The sequence below is a fragment of the Panthera onca genome, chromosome C2 (assembly GCF_046562875.1).
Source record: "Panthera onca isolate mPanOnc1 chromosome C2, mPanOnc1 haplotype 2, whole genome shotgun sequence".
Classification (NCBI taxonomy): domain Eukaryota; kingdom Metazoa; phylum Chordata; class Mammalia; order Carnivora; family Felidae; genus Panthera; species Panthera onca.
Window position 1 is genome coordinate 158,677,713 of NC_138347.1, and position 17,296 is coordinate 158,695,008.

General features: G+C 41.4%; 1 protein-coding gene across 2 annotated transcripts; it reads left to right on the top strand.

Moving 5' to 3' along the window:
• Positions 1 to 1,324: 1,324 nt before the first annotated feature.
• Positions 1,325 to 10,863, top strand: ZNF35 (zinc finger protein 35). 2 transcript variants are annotated; one of them, XM_060638022.3, is made up of 4 exons: positions 1,325 to 2,877; positions 5,242 to 5,553; positions 6,537 to 6,681; positions 8,619 to 10,863. In XM_060638022.3, the coding sequence occupies exons 2-4, from the start codon at positions 5,362 to 5,364 to the stop codon at positions 9,863 to 9,865; spliced, it is 1,584 nt and encodes a 527-aa protein (XP_060494005.1). In that variant the 5' UTR covers positions 1,325 to 2,877; positions 5,242 to 5,361; the 3' UTR covers positions 9,866 to 10,863. The 2 variants fall into 2 exon arrangements, with proteins under 2 accessions (XP_060494005.1, XP_060494006.1); XM_060638023.3 differs by having other exon boundaries at positions 5,245 to 5,553.
• The last annotated feature ends 6,433 nt before the right edge of the window (positions 10,864 to 17,296 follow it).

A 17,296-nucleotide genomic window follows, 5' to 3' on the forward strand; every position in this document is an offset into this window, starting at 1 on the left:
ACATCATTAAGACTGAGGCAACCTACATAATGTGCCTCCTCATGTGATGCAGTAAGCCAAAAGTATAACCTGGATTTATCAAGCTTCTTAGACCTATTGCCAATTTACAGGAAATAAAGGAGGCAGAGGAACAAGATAAATGACACTACAAGAAAATTTAGAACACAGGATATTGTATAAGAAAACTGCACTGGATTCTTCAAAAATACGATGAAAAAGGCAGGAGGTGATAATTGTTGAAGCTGAATGAGTATTGGGAGTTCATTGTACTGCTGTCTGCTTTTGTATATATATTAACATTTCCAGAATGAAAAGTATAAAAGTGGACAAGGGAGGTTTTTTTTTTTTTTTTAACTTTTTTTTAATGTTTATTTATTATTGAGAGACTGAGAGACAGAGAGACACAGAGCATGAGCAGGGGAGGGGTAGAGAGAGGGGGAGACATAGAATCTGAAGTAGGCTCCAGGCTCTGAGCTGTCAGCACAGAACCCTACACGGGGCTTGAACTCAAACCAAGATCATGACCTGAGCCGAAGTTGGTCGCTTAACCAACTGAGCCACCCAGGCACCCCAAGGGAGGTTGTTTTTAAAAGGTATTAAAGAGCCATAAGACAGAAAGAGACTCATACAAATGCCCAGTTGATTTTTGGCAAAGGTAGAAGAGCAGTTTAGTAGAGGAGAGAGAGCCTTTTCAACAAATGCTGCTGGTGCAATTGGATATCCATAGGCAAAAATACATACATACGTACATAGGAACTATGACTAAGCAAAGAACTCTTAGACTTATATCAAAAGCAGGGTCCATAAGAAGAAAATGATAAATTAGACCTCATCACAATTAATTTTCTGTGCAAAGAAACTTTAAGAGTGCCAAGACATAACGGACTTGAGGGGAATAATTGCAAACCATATATCCAACAGGAGTTGTTTTTAGGCTGTATAAAAAATCTTAAAACCCACCAATAATAAATAGATTCAAATAGAAAGTGGGCAAAAGACATGTAAAGACATTTCACCAAAGAATAGGTAGCAAATAAACAAATGAAAAGTTGTTCACTATCATTAGCCAGTAGGAAAATAAAAGTTAAAAATCACTGTACACCTATCAGAATAGCTTAGAAAAAGGGGACAAAATAATGTTACTACATGTTGGCAATGATGCAGAGTAACTGGATCTCATATGTTGCTGGGATTGTTAAATGGTACAGACACTCTTGGAAACAGTTTGGCAGTTTTTTTTTTTTTTTTAAGCCTCCCCCCCCCCCCCCCGCCCCCTGCCTTTTTTTGAAGAGCTAGCATGTTGAGCGGGGGAAAGGTTGGGGGCGGGGGGGGGGGGGGAGAGAGAGAGAGAGAGAGAGAGAGGGAATCTTAAGCAGGCTTCATGCTCAGTGTAGAGCCTGATGCGGGGCTCAATCCCATCATCCTGAGATCATGACCTGAGTCAGTCAAGAGTCAGATGCTCAGTCAGCACCCTGTTTGGCAGTTTCTTACAAACCCAAACATGCACTTACGATATAACCCAGTATTTGTACTCCTGAGCATTTATCCCAGAGAAATGAAAACTTATGTTCAGAAAAACACGTATACAACTTCATAGCAGTTTTATTTGTAATAGTCAAAATCTGTAAGTAACCCAAATAGCCTCAATAAGTGGCTAAAACAGTATTATATCTATACCATGAATACTTATTACTCTACAATAAGATAGGATGACCTAATGCTGCAATGACAAGTGAATCTCAAAATTATGCTGAGTGAAAAAAATTCCAATCTCAAAAGGTATCTGTATGATTCTATTTATATAATCTAAAATGACAAAACTATATAGAGATGAAAGATTAGTGGTTGCCAGAGGTTGGGGATGGTGGGAAGGGACAGCAGGGAGAGGGAAGGGTAACACTTAGGAAGGTCTTTGTGGCGTTGAAAGAGTCTATCTTGATTGTGGTAGTGGTTACACAAATATACACGTGATAAAAAGTAGAAGTATACACAATGTACAAGTGTCAATTTCCTGATTTTTATACTAAACTATACTTACGTAAGTTGTACTTGTTGAGGGAAACTCAAGTTGAGGGGGGAGGGTATTATTTTTCCAACTTGCTGTGAGTTGAATTCAAAATGTAAGGTAAAACAAGACCCTAAAAAACCATGACCAAATGCACTGTGTGAAACTGATTTGGAAGAACAAAATTATGAAATATATATTTTAGGGTGGTTGGGAGATTTTAATATGATTGGATATTAGATGATATTAGGGAATTGTTAATTTTCTTACCATTATGTAATGGTGGTATAACGTTTGGAGAATATTATGAAAGAATGCATATTGAAGTATTTGGAATGAAGTGTTTTGATGTTTACAACTTTCAAAAAATTTTTTTCAGTATATACAGAGAGATAAGGCAAACGTAGGCAAGTGTTGAGTCCAGATGGAGGATACAGGTACTCACTGTACCATTCTTTAAACTTTTCTGTACTGTTGATATTTTCAAAATAAAACGTTTGGCGCAAAATTATCAGGACGTTCTACAGACGAACGCTTTGTAGCTTCAGGCTCCTGCGTACACGCCTCGCCCAACCACTGCCGAGCCAGGGGATGTCCCCTTTCCTGAGGCTTTAGGGCCACAGTCCACCTGCACCCTCCTACGCACTTTTACTCCCATCCCTGGTCCGCAGCGATATTGGACACCCATCGAGAAGACAGCACCTCCGACATTCCTAGAGAGGCCGGCCTGGGGACTTGGGAAGCCGGAAGCCCGTCTCCAGGCACTTCCTGTCCGGTCATTGTTCTCGCACCGGTAGGCGCGGGGCGCATGATCTAGCCTATGTTCTGCTGCGGAGCCCGCGAGCTCTGGCCGGGCCTTTCCGCGGTGCACGGTGAGTGGGGTTGGGGTCATTGGGCACGGACCTTGCAGGCGCGGAAGGGGCCATTAGAGGGGCGCACCGCCGCGACCTTCCCTTGGGGCCTAGGCCTGTCTATCCCCGGCGGGCTCCGCGTCCCTCTACTTCGGGAACACGGCTGCAGCCTACCGGGGGTCTGGCCTGGGGGAGCTTGGACACTGACAGCCCCAGGGGCCAGGCTTGCTCCGGGAATAGGGCTTACGGTATGGAGGTGGGGGAGGTAGGTTGCCACGTTTGGAAAGAGGGAAAGGACACTGAAAGGGAATCCCTTGATAAGGGACTCTGCTGTGTGGGGCTGGAGGCGGATTTGAGTTTGGTCAGCAGGCCGGTAAGAATACTCACAGTGGGCGGTCTTGCTTATACACTGGTGAAATGAATGTTAAGGGCCTTTCCGCCTGGTGGAATTCAGCTAGTCATAGGAAAAATAATCATCCAGATCGAGATTTGTTACAGGAGTGAAAGTACTATTGCGTTATTCAGGAAATTGAATGTGCACACTACATCGCTAATAAGTTGACATAGGAGAAAGTATGTGATTACTTCAATAGTAGCAAAAGGAGACTTAGTAAAATTTGGCATCCCCCCCCCCCCCAATAAAACATCTGAAGGGGAATAGACAAATTTTAATCTATTCGTAATAAACTAAACTAGTAAGATTGTTTTTCTCACATGTTCAGCAAAGACCGCTGGCTTGGGTGTGATAAAGGGGTATGGTTAAGTTGGTGGTGGTGTGATTTGATGTGGTCCTTTTAGAAAGCAGTTTAGTGCTATATGTCAATCCTTGAACTAGTATCCCTCAATTCTAAAGGAATAATTCAGAAGAAAAGGCTATTTGCACAGAAAAAAAAATTAACATTAATTATTAAGAAAATAAATTGGATCAGAATTCCTTTTACCAAAGTAATGGCTTATAAATAGTATTGGTTAAGGAAGTTATAATATATTTAGAATACTATGCCAGAATGAAGTAACTCTGTATGTACATATATTGAAAGATCTAACACTGTGGAATACTATGTGAAATAAAGACATTGAGTTCAAAAAACAAAATGCAAGTTGCTGAAAAATGTACAAGTGTGTTCTAATTTCTGTTTTGGGAAAGTAAGCAGTATGTGTAAAGGTGTACATATCTGGAAATGCAGAGAAACCACTGATAACTACCGTGTGCGTGTGTGTATGTAGGGCATATATTTGATTCTATGTATTTTTCTCTTTCTTGACTCTTTTTGGATGAGAATAATAAACAACAGTAGGTTATTGTATACCTACTAAAAGTGATAAGTATGAAGACTGGCAACATAAAACGTCTTTTTTTTTTTTTAAATGTTTTTATTTATTTTTGAGAGAGAGAGAGTGTGAGCGGGGCGGGGGGGGGGGTGGAGAGAAAGGGGGGCAAGATCTGAAGCAGGCTTCAGGTTCTGAGCTGTCAGCACAGCCCAACACGGGGCTCAAACTCATGAACCACAAGATCATGACCCAAGCTGAAGTTAGATGCTCAACCGACTGAGCCACCCAGGTGTCCCAAAACATCTTTTTTTTAAAAAATCTTAAGAGTAATACAAGACATTTGGAAGAAATGGAAAAAGTAAACATCAAACAAGAATCTCAAAACTATCTGTAATTACATTGCCCAGAGGTGACCATCTCTAAATGTTGGTGTCTAGACTGTCAAACTTTTTCTTCAGTTTCTTTAGTTCATGCTTTTGTGTATCTTTGGCAATTAAAAAAGTTCTTTGTGTTGTAATAGTCCTTCTTAAAAAAAACAACAACAAAACAATGATGGTGGGGTGCCTGGTTGGTCCAGTCAGTTAAGCGTCCCGCTTTTGATCTCAGCTCAGGTCATGAGTTCAAGCCCTGCATTGGGTTCTGCACTGGGCGTGAAGCCTACTTAAAAAAAAAAAAACTCATGGTGATAATTGTGAAAATATATATATGCCCATAGTTAAAAACAAGAAGTTTATTAAGTCATAATTGTTAGTGTGGTTGAAGGTTTTCCCTTAAAAGAAGTGTCTTAAATTCTGTGCTATACAGTGGTTACCTTTTTGGAGGTGGAGTAGGGTTGATTTTTTTTGTTATTTTCTGTATTTTTCAAGTTTTATAATAAAAATACGTTAACTCTATAATCAGGGGAAAAATCAGTAAACATTAAATAAAGCTGTTTGTAATGTGATTATGATGGGAACAAATTACATGTTTGCCGTTGAACCCTTTCTATCCTATGAGGGAGGAGCAGAGCAGACCCTTGCTGCTGTGGCTACTGTGTAGGCACTGGGCAGCAGTAGGCTTAACGGCATCCAGGCACACCTCTCCTTGATGCTAACAATGTTTTCTGGTTTTCAGTAGACAGTATCATCCTGGCCCTGAGAAGAAACTCAAGAAGAAGAAACTTAAAGATTAGATGGGGCTTGACCTCTGCTGGGCAGCCCCCAGCTATAAGAGTTCCCCTCCTGAGCAGAGACGATGACTGCAGAACTGAGAGAGGCCATGGCCTTAGCCCCCTGGGGCTCAGTGACAGTGAAAAAGGAGGAGGAAGAGGAAGAAAACTTCCTAGGTCAGGCATCTAGCCAACAAGTGCACTCGGAGAACATCAAAGTCTGGGCTCCTGGGGAAAGTCCCCAGACAGGCCTTGTCATATCAGAACAGGAGGAAAAGGTAAATAATAGTCTTGGAGGAGGGAGGAAAGAGAGACCTGAACACCTCAAGTGGTTTCAGAGGGAACTATGTTCCTCTGCTTCCACCTGGAGTATTATTTTCAGGGTAGGGCTCAAGTCTGTTGTCCTTTGGTATGTAATAGAAACAGTCTCTTCTGATTGATGGGACATTTAGTGCTTTCTGTAAGTCAGTGGTTCTCAAATTTTGCTGCACAGAATTACCTGGGGAGCTTTTTATAAAGTCATGATGCTCATGCCATACTTGATTCCAGTTAAAGGAGAATCTTGGTCTGGGACCCAGACATCTGAGATTTAAAAAAACAACAAAACCCTCTTCAGGTGACTCTAGTCAAGGTTTGATAGCTCTAACATATGCTTCTCAAATTTTAATATGCATAGGAATCACCAGGAGGTCTTGTTAAAATGCAGATTCTGATTCAGGAGGTCTGGGTTAAGATTCTACACTTCTCACAAGCTCCCAGATGATAGTGATCTGTGGATCACACTTTGAGTAGTGGGGCTATACACTATACAGTGGCCCTTGATGTTTTCAGAAACATTTCTTACTATCACTAGCCAGATGAGCTGAGGTTCCCCAAAGATCATAACCTTGCTTCTTTGGTCTTTAGACCTCAGAAAACTCTAGACCTAGAACATCTCCCCATGTGTTGCTCTTTTGTCATGTACCCACTAGCAAGTCAGGCTTGGATGCCAGAGTGGCCAGTGAAGTGAAATCAAAGAGATAGAGAAGAAAGTCACAGGCTTGATTCTCTGCCTAACTCACCTTGGGGATCAGAGAAGACTGCCTTTATTTTCTGTTTTTGTTGTTTTATTAAAAAAAAAAAAAGTTTAAAAAATGTAAAAAAAAAAAATCTTTTATGGTGTTCAGGAATAGGTACTTTTATGTTCTCATCTTTAAAACTAATCATACTGCTTCCCATTGACAATTTTCTCAGAAATCCACCTGTGCTTACTTGTCTCTAGGATCCAAACATGTTCTGGAACATGGCTGTAGTCCTGAAAGCAACACAGGAGGCACCTCCTGCCTCAGCCCTTGGCACCTGCTCATTATCAGGGACTCTGGCCAAGAGTGAGATACTGGAGACACATGGGAACATGACCTCTCTAGGTAAGGTTCAACCCTTGATTCAGAATCTGACCATTGGGGTTTCTCAGAATCCATTCAGAGACTGGTGGTCTTGTCTCCCAGCTTGAAAAACATAAGAGTATTGAGGTATCAAAACCATCAGGGAAAGCTGGATAATAGAATTCTGAAAGATGCCTATGCATTTGTCACAGGAAATGCCATATTTTGCATAGAAAATATGCATAGGAATAGAAATAACTGGAAAAAGGCTAGCATTTCTGAATTTGTTGTTACATTCAGTGCTCTGCTATATGCAGCCCTCGTGCATTCCCTTTTTCCAACACTGCCCATCTTATCTGAATGATTGTGATGGGAATGTCATATTAGTGTTGTCTTAACCAGGCAGCGAAACTGGACTGTTTCCCTGCCCCCCCCATGTTGCTTTGTACCTCAACATGCCTGTCCCAGTCACTCATCTCATAGATTAGAGAGTTGCACTGGTCTCTGCTGGTGAGATGTTGTGTAGATGCAGGATTGACCAGCTGCAGTTGCTTCATGAGCTGCAGCTCACAGCTTTCCTGCTCACTTCTAGGCTGACAGCACCAGTGGGAGCACCTCCCTCCACTGCAGGCTTGCCTCCCACTGCTGTTTGCCCTGGTTTCATTTGCCTTGTCTGGGTGGTGTTTCTGAGTTTGGTATATTTAAAGTTCTGTGAAGGGTTCACTCTACCAATACTAGGTTGCATGGATGGACATTCCAGGACCAAGAGTGGTAGGGGTGGAGAGGAGACAAAGAATTATGGTGTTGCTGACTGCAGGACTTCTTTTCGACACCATTAGGGTTCTGAGGCAATGTGGAGCAGCCAGAAACTAGTCAGAGTTTTAAAACTTCAGGAAGTTTTGGTGTTTTCATGATAATGGCATAATGGAGCAGGCTATACCATGACTCAATCTTAGGAAGGTCAGCTTTCCTTGACGTAAGGCTAAGCTGTTTGTTTAATACAAGGATTCAGCTGTTACTGTTCACATTGTTCTTTAGTCCCTTCTAATGTTGCCATCTGTCACCATAACAACTCCTCTCCTCTAAGGTTCATCTTTGCTCCTGGGCCCCAACACTTAGACTCACAGCACTACTAGTCAGGCTCAGAGTCACTGCAGACTCTCACAGAGCCACTTCCTATGCTCCATGGCTGTTCTCAGCCATTACCATAGAGTAACTCAGTTAATCTCATGGTCTTATGAGGTAGATACTGTTAGTGTCCCTATTTTAGAGATAAGGAAACTGAGGCACAGAGAAGTTACCAGCCCAAAGTCCTGCAGCTGGTAAGTGGCAGAGCAGGGATTTGAAACCAGGCTGTCTGGCTCCAGAATCCATGTTCTTAACCTCTGAGCTGCATAAACACTTAATGTTTCAGGTGCTCTTAGCTGCGCTGGTCCTTTTGGCATCCAGCGTGACCCTCTCTGTCCATGCTTATCCTTTCTTTGATATCTAGCTTTGTCTGACACAGAAATCTAAGTTGCATAGATCTTCATTCCCAGGGAGGGACTCTCCTTAATTAATTGGTGGGTTGTAAGCAAATTCACACTAATTGGCTAAGGTAAGAAGGCCTTACCTTACCTAAGAAGGCCTGGGGAGAAACTAGTGTTGTTCATAACTGGTCTTACAATTAAGACAGCCAGGAGACATGTCTGAAGATGACTTTCCTGGCATGAGGCATTGGATTAGATGTCTAGTTGAGGTAAGTGGAAGTGCTGGAAGGACCATGAATTAGTAGATTCTGCTCTAGGTGTGGGAGAGGGCATAGACCTGGCAAAAGAACCTACAGAGGAGAGGTGATGCGTGGGGGAATACTTTTCCTTTGATGAAGCCATTTTACATACGCTGAAGTCACATACTTCCTGACGTTTATCACTTCGTGATCCTGTTCTTTTTATGGGCCAGAATAAGCTGACATTTGTACTTTCTGTTTATTGTTTCAGGTGCTGAACCCAAGAACCCACAGTTACTGGTTCCAAAAACTGAGATATGTGATGAAGCAGAAAAACCCTGCATAATGCCAGGAAGAATCCAGAAAGTTAATCCTCCAGAACCTGAGTTAGGAGAAGCCTGTGAAAAAGGGAACCTGTTAAAGAAGCAGAGAATCAAGAGGGAAAAGAAAGATTTCAGACAAGTGACAGTGAAGGACTGTCATGTACCTGAAAGCTTCAAAGTAGAGGAAAACCAGAAATGTCAGGAACCTGGGGAAAGGTATAGCCTTAGTTCTAGCTCTGTTAAAAATCAGAAAAGCCAGCCTGGACAGAAGCCTTTTACATGTAGTGTGTGTGGAAAAGGCTTTAGTCAGAGTGCAAACCTCGTAGTGCATCAGCGAATCCACACAGGGGAGAAGCCCTTTGAATGTCATGAGTGTGGGAAGGCCTTCATTCAGAGTGCAAACCTTGTTGTGCATCAGCGAATCCACACTGGACAGAAGCCGTATGTTTGTTCAAAATGTGGGAAAGCCTTCACTCAGAGTTCAAATCTGACCGTACATCAAAAAATCCACTCCTTAGAAAAAACCTTTAAGTGCAGTGAATGTGAGAAAGCCTTCAGTTATAGCTCACAACTTGCTCGGCACCAGAAAGTCCACATTACAGAAAAATGCTATGAATGTAATGAGTGTGGGAAAACATTTACTCGGAGCTCAAACCTCATTGTCCACCAGAGGATCCACACTGGGGAGAAGCCCTTTGCCTGTAACGATTGTGGCAAAGCCTTCACCCAGAGTGCAAACCTTATTGTGCATCAGCGAAGCCATACTGGTGAGAAGCCATATGAGTGTAAAGAATGTGGAAAAGCCTTTAGTTGTTTTTCGCACCTTATTGTGCACCAGAGAATTCACACTGCAGAGAAACCTTATGATTGCAGTGAGTGTGGAAAAGCCTTCAGTCAGCTCTCTTGCCTTATTGTGCATCAGAGGATTCACAGTGGAGATCTCCCTTATGTGTGTAATGAGTGTGGGAAGGCCTTCACGTGTAGTTCATACCTGCTTATTCATCAGAGAATTCATAATGGGGAGAAACCTTACACATGCAATGAGTGTGGCAAGGCCTTCCGGCAGAGGTCGAGTCTCACTGTGCACCAGAGAACCCACACTGGGGAGAAGCCCTACGAGTGTGCCAAGTGTGGTGCGGCTTTCATTTCTAACTCGCACCTCATGCGACACCACAGAACTCATCTTGTTGAGTGACAAGTACTTGTTACTCCAGGCATTGATCATAATCCACTGCCCCCTAATTGGACACGTCTTTGCTGTTTTTGTTTGTAAAAATGAGGCCCGCCGTGTTACAAGTAACAGTTTTCAAGAATGCAGCACAGAACACAAGACAAGCATTTCAGAGGCTGACTTAAAGAAAGTGAAAGCATCTAAAGGCAAGGACTGTGTTTTAAACTGTGCCCTCAGTAGTCCTGTTTGAAATGGAATGTGGCTTTCTTTAAAATGGGTTGTGCAAAGCTAAGTGATAAAGATCCTGTTTGAGGAAAGGTATTTTTAGCTTAATTTTGTTTTTTGAGCCTGGTAATTTCTTGAGCAACAGGCAGGTTGTTGGTATAGGTCTGCCTGGTGCAATTCTGGAGCTTTGAACCTTGTATTCTAGTATTTGGGTTAAGCAGTGATTAATTAAGGAAATCACTTGGGGTAGCACTTCACCAACAACTCACCTATGAACATTGATTAGCTTTCCATTTCTTAGGTAATTTAAACAAAAAACACCCTATTAACTGTCTCCTGGTCCTAAAATGGATAGAAGTAGGAAACAGCTGTTTCTCTTATCTGTGACTCGTGAACCTTGGTGTAGTAAAGCTCTGGGGACCTCTGATGAGTCTTTTCTTCCCAGTGTGCAGGGCCAAACACTGGAGGGTTGATGGAGACAACACACTGGGGCCACAAATGTGCTGGCCTGTATTCATTTGCTAAGATCAACAACTCTAAGTGACCCTAACTCCCATTGTACTCCCATCGGAGTAAGATGCCTGTAACACTCCCCAGATAGAGGAGTCAAAGAATAAAGCTTGCCGAGAGGCATAGCCACGTTGTCTATGCTCATTCTGCTTAGGCTCAGCCAGGGGGCTCAATTTGGGTGTTATTCTCACTTTCTGGCTGGTCTTTAGAAGAACTAATGGAGTCCTAATTCTGAGAGGGAGGAGGCAGAATGGGACTCCTTAGGTCTTAATTTGGTTTTTTTTTTTGAGAAGTTCAAAGGTATTGGAATATGAAAACTTTGAAGGATGAAGAAACTGGCTAAGGTAAGAACCTTTGTTACCATTGAGCCTTTATTCTTAGTAAAATGATTTATAAAACTATGCAATAGGTAGTTATGTAATATTGCCTTGTATTTATATAGAACTTAATTCTTTGTTTAAATTTGATTATGCACCTTCATGTATAAGAACAAGATTCCCAGCACTTCTCTCATGGTTTCACATAGATCCTTACCTTAATCTTTAGAACACTGAAAGAGCTGTTTGCCCCATTTATCTGAGAGTGGTCAAACAGCAAATAACAGCCTACGTTCAAATCCAGGACTTAAATCCGGGTTCTCTTTGTTCTGCCATGCTGTGTGTCTAACCACCTGTAATCCTCACCTGGGTCTGTGCAGAGCCTGAGAAAGGGGTATATGGTCTCATTTTCAGGTGAGGAAGCTGAGTGACAGATTTGGGGATGTGCCTTAGGCAGAGTAACCAGTAAGCAGCAAATCTGAGACTAATTTGAGTTTCCCAAATTCTGGACCTCTCTCCTCACCCCATTCAGCAAGCAGGTGCATATCGTAAGTGCCCTACCTGTTGATAAGTGATCTGGTGTGACTGTCAGTAGAAGTCCCACCATTGGGACTCATACTGGCTCATTTGTTTTGTATTTTACAGAGCACTTTTAATGTACAGAAGGCATATGTATAAACAGGAAATCTTGTTTATTTTCTCTTCCCCCTTCTCTTCAACCACGGTGTTTTATCCAGGCATGTGCACCTTCTTTTCCCAGTTGCATTGTCAGTCATACACAACTGTAAGAAGTCAGTAGAATTCGAAAGTGAGAATCAAAAATGCTCATGTCCTCACTGACCCTGACAGTCCCTATTCCTGTCCCCTAGCTAGCAGTGGAGAGACCCAAAGATAAGACCTCATGCTGAGAATAGGAACAAGCTTAGGTTTTTCCCTCTGCAGGATCAGGAAGCCCAGAAGAGAGGGAGAGCAGGTCTGATGATTTGGGATAAATTGGTGATCTAGAACTATCAAGAGACCAAAAGTACTTTCCTGAAAGGTACCAGCTGGGACTTATGACCATTGGGGCAGTTAAATTGTTTTAGTTCCACATTGTGTGTTCATCCTCATAATTGGATGCTCATCATGGGTGATTGTAATTTCCTGGCTAAAGGTTGCTATTCATAGACAATTCAGAAAAGGCTACTCAGGTGATTGTGATGTGAAGGTAAAGGTGAAGCTTGATTTGGGAATCAGACCCAACTTCTCAGTGAAACAGTGGTTTTCACTTAGCTGCATGTTAAAATCACCTAGTGTGCTTAAGAAAATTTCCAGTCCCAGGGCCCAGTATTTTTTTAGTTCTGGAGGGGAACCCAGTGTGTAACCAAGGTAATGACCACTGTAGTCAAATAAAGTCTGCAGGCCACAAATACATGTGATCAAAGGTGGAGTGGGGAAGCCCTAGAATAAAGATCTGGATGTGTGTGTGTAGAGTGTTCTGTGTGGTTTCAGCAAAACAAGATGCTAACGACATTGGCTGTACTGGGTGTCCTGTACCTTGGCGGTGAGGATTCTGTGACTTACTCTGTTTGTATTTTAAGTGATACACCACACTTTTTATTTATATGAGCAAGCCACGTTTTACATAACATACTTTTATATTCCTCATTCAACAAAATGACTTTTTACATTTCTACTGTATTTCATTTCAGGGTCTGGGTTTCCACAAACCTTCACCCACGTTCAGGACCTCCAATCCTTCACAAATCATGGGAACCTAATGGATTACTAGATAGACCAGATCCTTACCCAACTAACAACTCTTCCTTCCAGTTCAACTCCAGCCCTCAAAATAAATTACAGCCCTCCTTTTTCTGTATGGTTCCTGATAAATGAGAAGGGACTGCTCCTTATTGTCAGAGTTGGCTTAGCTTTTCCTTTTCCCAGAGGTCAGCTCCTTTCTCCTTTTGCTGTTATTTCTAGAAGTGGATGGGAACTCTGAAGCCCTGCTTCTTAAGTTGCCAAGAGCTATCAAGGAGCCAGACCAGCTGAGCCAAGAAGTCTCAAATGAGACCAACAGTTATGTATCAGGTGGAGCACAGTGATGTAAAAGTGGTAATGAAATCTTGTATTTTGCGGGGCACAGGTGAGAGACTCTTCATTGAGACACACACACAGACGCACACCCCTACGTCCCTCAAACATTTGCCCGTGAATTCCTCTAGGCTCAGGAGGAAGTGGTTGGGGCAAGGCTAATATTCTTCTATGTTCTGGGTCCCCTCCCTTCCTTGCCTAGGTAGTTGCCCTCCCACATCTGTCACTTCACTTGCTCCATTCTGCGCTCAATCTTTCACAGCCCCTTTGAGGATCTAATGGAGGTTGAAGATACTCTTCCAGAAAGATGAAGATAGCACATTCAGTTTTGCGCTCATTTGTGGGGGTGCAGATAGGCTTCCTAAGGCCAGTTATTGGCTCCTTTAGGGTGTAAAGTCACACTTGGGAATGCACTACATAATTGCTATTGACTTTTATTTTTAACTTATTTTATTTTATTCTTTTTAATTGGGCTCTACACCCAGCATGGAGCCCAATGTGGGGTTTGAACCCTGAAATTAAGACCTGAGCTGAGATCCAAGATTCAGTCACTTAACTGAGTCACCCAAGTGCCCCATTACCAGTGACATTTTTAAAAAATGAGGTTGGGGGTGCCTGGGTGGCTCAGTCAGTTGAGCCTCTGATTCCCGATTTTGGCTCAGGTACTAATCACAGTCATGAGATGGGGCTCTGCACTGGGCATGGTGCCTGCTTAAGATTCTCTTTCTCCCTCTGCCCCTTGCCCACTGGTGTATGCTCTCAAAAAAAAAAAAAAAAAAAAAAAAAAGTCAGAATCTCTCGATGTTGCCCAACTTTTTAAATCTTGCTTTTCCTGGATTCCTCCTTCAACAGATGGCAGCATTATGCAGCACCCCAACTGGAAACCCATGATATTTCTGGTTTCCCACGTGTCATTCTCTTATTATAACAGTACTTACTATTCACTCTCTTTGTGGCAAACATGGTGCTAGTTCCTGGAGTGCAGAGGCAGACAAGGTCTATCAGAGCCTCTTCTGATGTCTCCTCAGAAACCTCTGGATTCCTTCACATGATTTATTAAGCTCTTCACTTCCCATGCACCTTTTACTGCAACCTGGAGGCATGTGCTTGTCCTTCTGTGTGCCTTTGCTCACACTGTCCCCGGTGCTTATTACTACCACTTCCTACCCTACCTCTGTCTACTTTACCGAACTTTAGGTTTCTTTTACATTGATTCCAGTCCCATCTCTGAGAACCCTCTGACTCCCCTATAGCAAGGATACATTTAGAAGTACAAAGAGCATATGATATGTATCCACTCTGTGTTTTAAAGTGAAAAACAACAACAACCCTGGATTCATAATTATGTATATAGTACAGTTCTCATTTGATGTTACATATACTATTGTAACATACATATGCTATTAAATAATAAATAAATCACCTGAATGAAATATAAGAAAATGATATAAGTGGTTAAGTGGCTTGTTCACAGCCATACAGATAGTAACTTGCAGAGCTTAGGCTCAAACCTGGTCCATATAGATTATAAAATTATGGGTGATTAAAAATCTTTTTTTTTTTTCTTTTTAACTAATTTCCGTGTTTTCTACAAGGAACAAGAATTTTATAATCAGAAAAAAATTATTATATTTACATATTTAGTTTGAATGTATTAACTATAAACAGTACTTCATTTCCGTATTTAAGATGTGGGATATGCCCTGCCATTTCTTTCTCTTTCCATTCTCATGTCTTTGCCTCTGACAATGTCAAGTCTGATAATTCTTGAACTCTATTCTGTCTTCTATGCTTTGTTTATTGATTTATTTCAAAAGTTTAAAATAAACAGCATGAATGTTATTCTGACCATGTAAATGTTCACTGCAGATCTAAGTAGCTTCCTACGACTATGTATGTTTTGAAACAGCATTTTGTTTTACTGGAGTTTCTATTTGCCCTTCTTTTCCTCTTGTACTGATTGCTTTTAGCACACTCAGTTATTTTCAGATTCTCCATACAGTTTGATACTCTGTAGAATCCCCCTTTTTTATTTAAGAAACCTCCAGCCTCCTGCTCTGGTCTGTCCTTGATGTTTTCCTGCCCACTGTTTTCTTGTTATACTAGGCTTCATTGAGTTCTGAATTGTACATGTTGCTGTTTGTTCATTTACTCTCTCATTTCACTGCAGTGTATCTTCAGGTCATTTGCCAAGAAAGAGTATATGAAAGACAAAATGTTGAGTGCTTAATATATCGAAAACATCTTTCTCTGCCCTCAAGTTTGATTGGTGCTTTGGCTCTGAAATTCTACATGGAAAAATTTCCCCACAAGTTTGTGGAGTCTTATTCCTGTCAGATTCTTATTTCTTTGACAATCAATAAATACTATTTGTATTACTGTGGTCTGTTCCCCTACCCCCATGTCCGGAAGCTTTTAAAGTCTCCTCTTTATTCTTGGTGCACTCAATTCCCCAATGTACTCAGTGGAATTTTTCAATCTAGCAACTCAGGTATTTTTATTCTTGGAAATGTTCTTGTGTTACCCCTTTCCATGTATTTATTTTTCCTGTTTTTCTTCTTTCTGGAATTCCTGTCAATCAAATGTAGGACCTTGTGGGTTGATCCTAAACTATTTTCTGTGTTATTTCCATTTCCTTGTTTTGTGCTATTTTCTTGGAGAGTACCTTCATTATTTTTCAACCTGCCTAGCGAATTTCTTATTTTGGCAATAATTAATTTCTAAAAAGTCTTTTCTTTTTTTGTAGCATACTATTCTCATTTTAGAGATACCTCTCAAATCTGTTCTGATTAGAAGGTTTCTAATTGAAGGTTTCTCTGTCATCTGATATCTCACCGTTTCATGCCCTTGACCCTGGGTCCTTTTTCTCTTTGTTTCTCTTACTTACTCTCATTGGAGACTTTCCTCAAATATGTTGTGCTTCTTAATGACACACACAAAAGTATCAAAAGTCCAGTTGAGACCTCTGTGTGTCGGAGTGGAGAGCGAGCTCTTTCCCTGGAAACCTCTAAATTCCAGAATGCTGAAATCTTTTTTCTGGGGCTCATCTGCTGCTTTAGCAGGAAATCCTCTGATATTTTTGTCTGGGGTTTGGATGCTATAAGTGTTTCTCTAGGAATGGGAGAGAAGAGAATCAAGTGTTATTCTAGACCTTCAGTTAATGCCCTTATTTTTAGCCTCACTTCTTTCTCCTTAATGTACCTGAGATTTCCAAGTCCCAAATTGTTTTGGGGCTTGGCAGGGTAGATCTGCTACCTCCTTCCATTGTATTGCCCTCAGCAAGTATCTCAAGCTGTTAATCTGTCCATGCAACTTTCTCAGTTACCAGTTCATCCATTTTACATCTTATAGAAATTTATTTGCCTTATCCCATCATTATTTATACATTTTAAACCATTTTAATCCATTATCATTTTAGGGGAAGTTAAACCATTTAAAAAGAATGTTGAAATTCTTTGATATAGTATACTACCACTTAGCTATCTGAAAAATGAATATTTTGACACTTATATACTTGTCAGTGTTATTATTTTACAAAAAATGGAAACAACCCAAGTGACTAACAATAGGGGAGTGATTAAATTATGATACGATGAAATATTATGCACCCACTAAAATATTCAAAAGACAGTTTAGTGATATAAAATGTTTATGATATTAAATGGAAAATGTTAAGTACCAAATTAAATGGTGGAAACAGAGAGCTCAGTTTTCTTAAATATACATGCATAGAAAAGACTGAAAGAAAATAAGTACACTGGTGATTAACAGTGGTTAAATCTTACTATGTTGTCTCTATTTTCTATAATAAGCCCTAATTACTCTTATCACCAGGAGGGAAAAGGCAAATCAAAAAGATCATGGCTTGTACAGAGTAGTGAGGCATTTTGAGGGACTGTGATCGTGGGGAGCAGCAGAATAAGGGACTGGGGAACAAAGTGCCCAGTTACCGATGACTTCATGCCAGGTGAAGGAGTTCAGTCAGGGAATATATGTAACCTCAGTGTTTGTGACGGCCAGTTGTGGCTGGAGGGTGGTGAGGGGAGAAAGGAATCCTGGAGACCATACAGATAGCTGTTGTCAGACTCCAAGGGAGATTCTGACCCAGGCAGTGGCAGGGGGCCAGAGGAGAAGGGACAGATGGAATAAGCAGGCCTTAGGGGTATGAAAGATCAAGCAGCAAATCCCCAATCCAGAAATCAGCCTCCACACCCTGGTGAAACATGACTTGTGACAAATGGGGCCTGACCCAGACTTGAGAAGCCCTGGTTTCCTTGTGCCTCTCTGGGGCCACCGTGTGTTCACAGTGGTTAATACTTCTGTGGTGTTG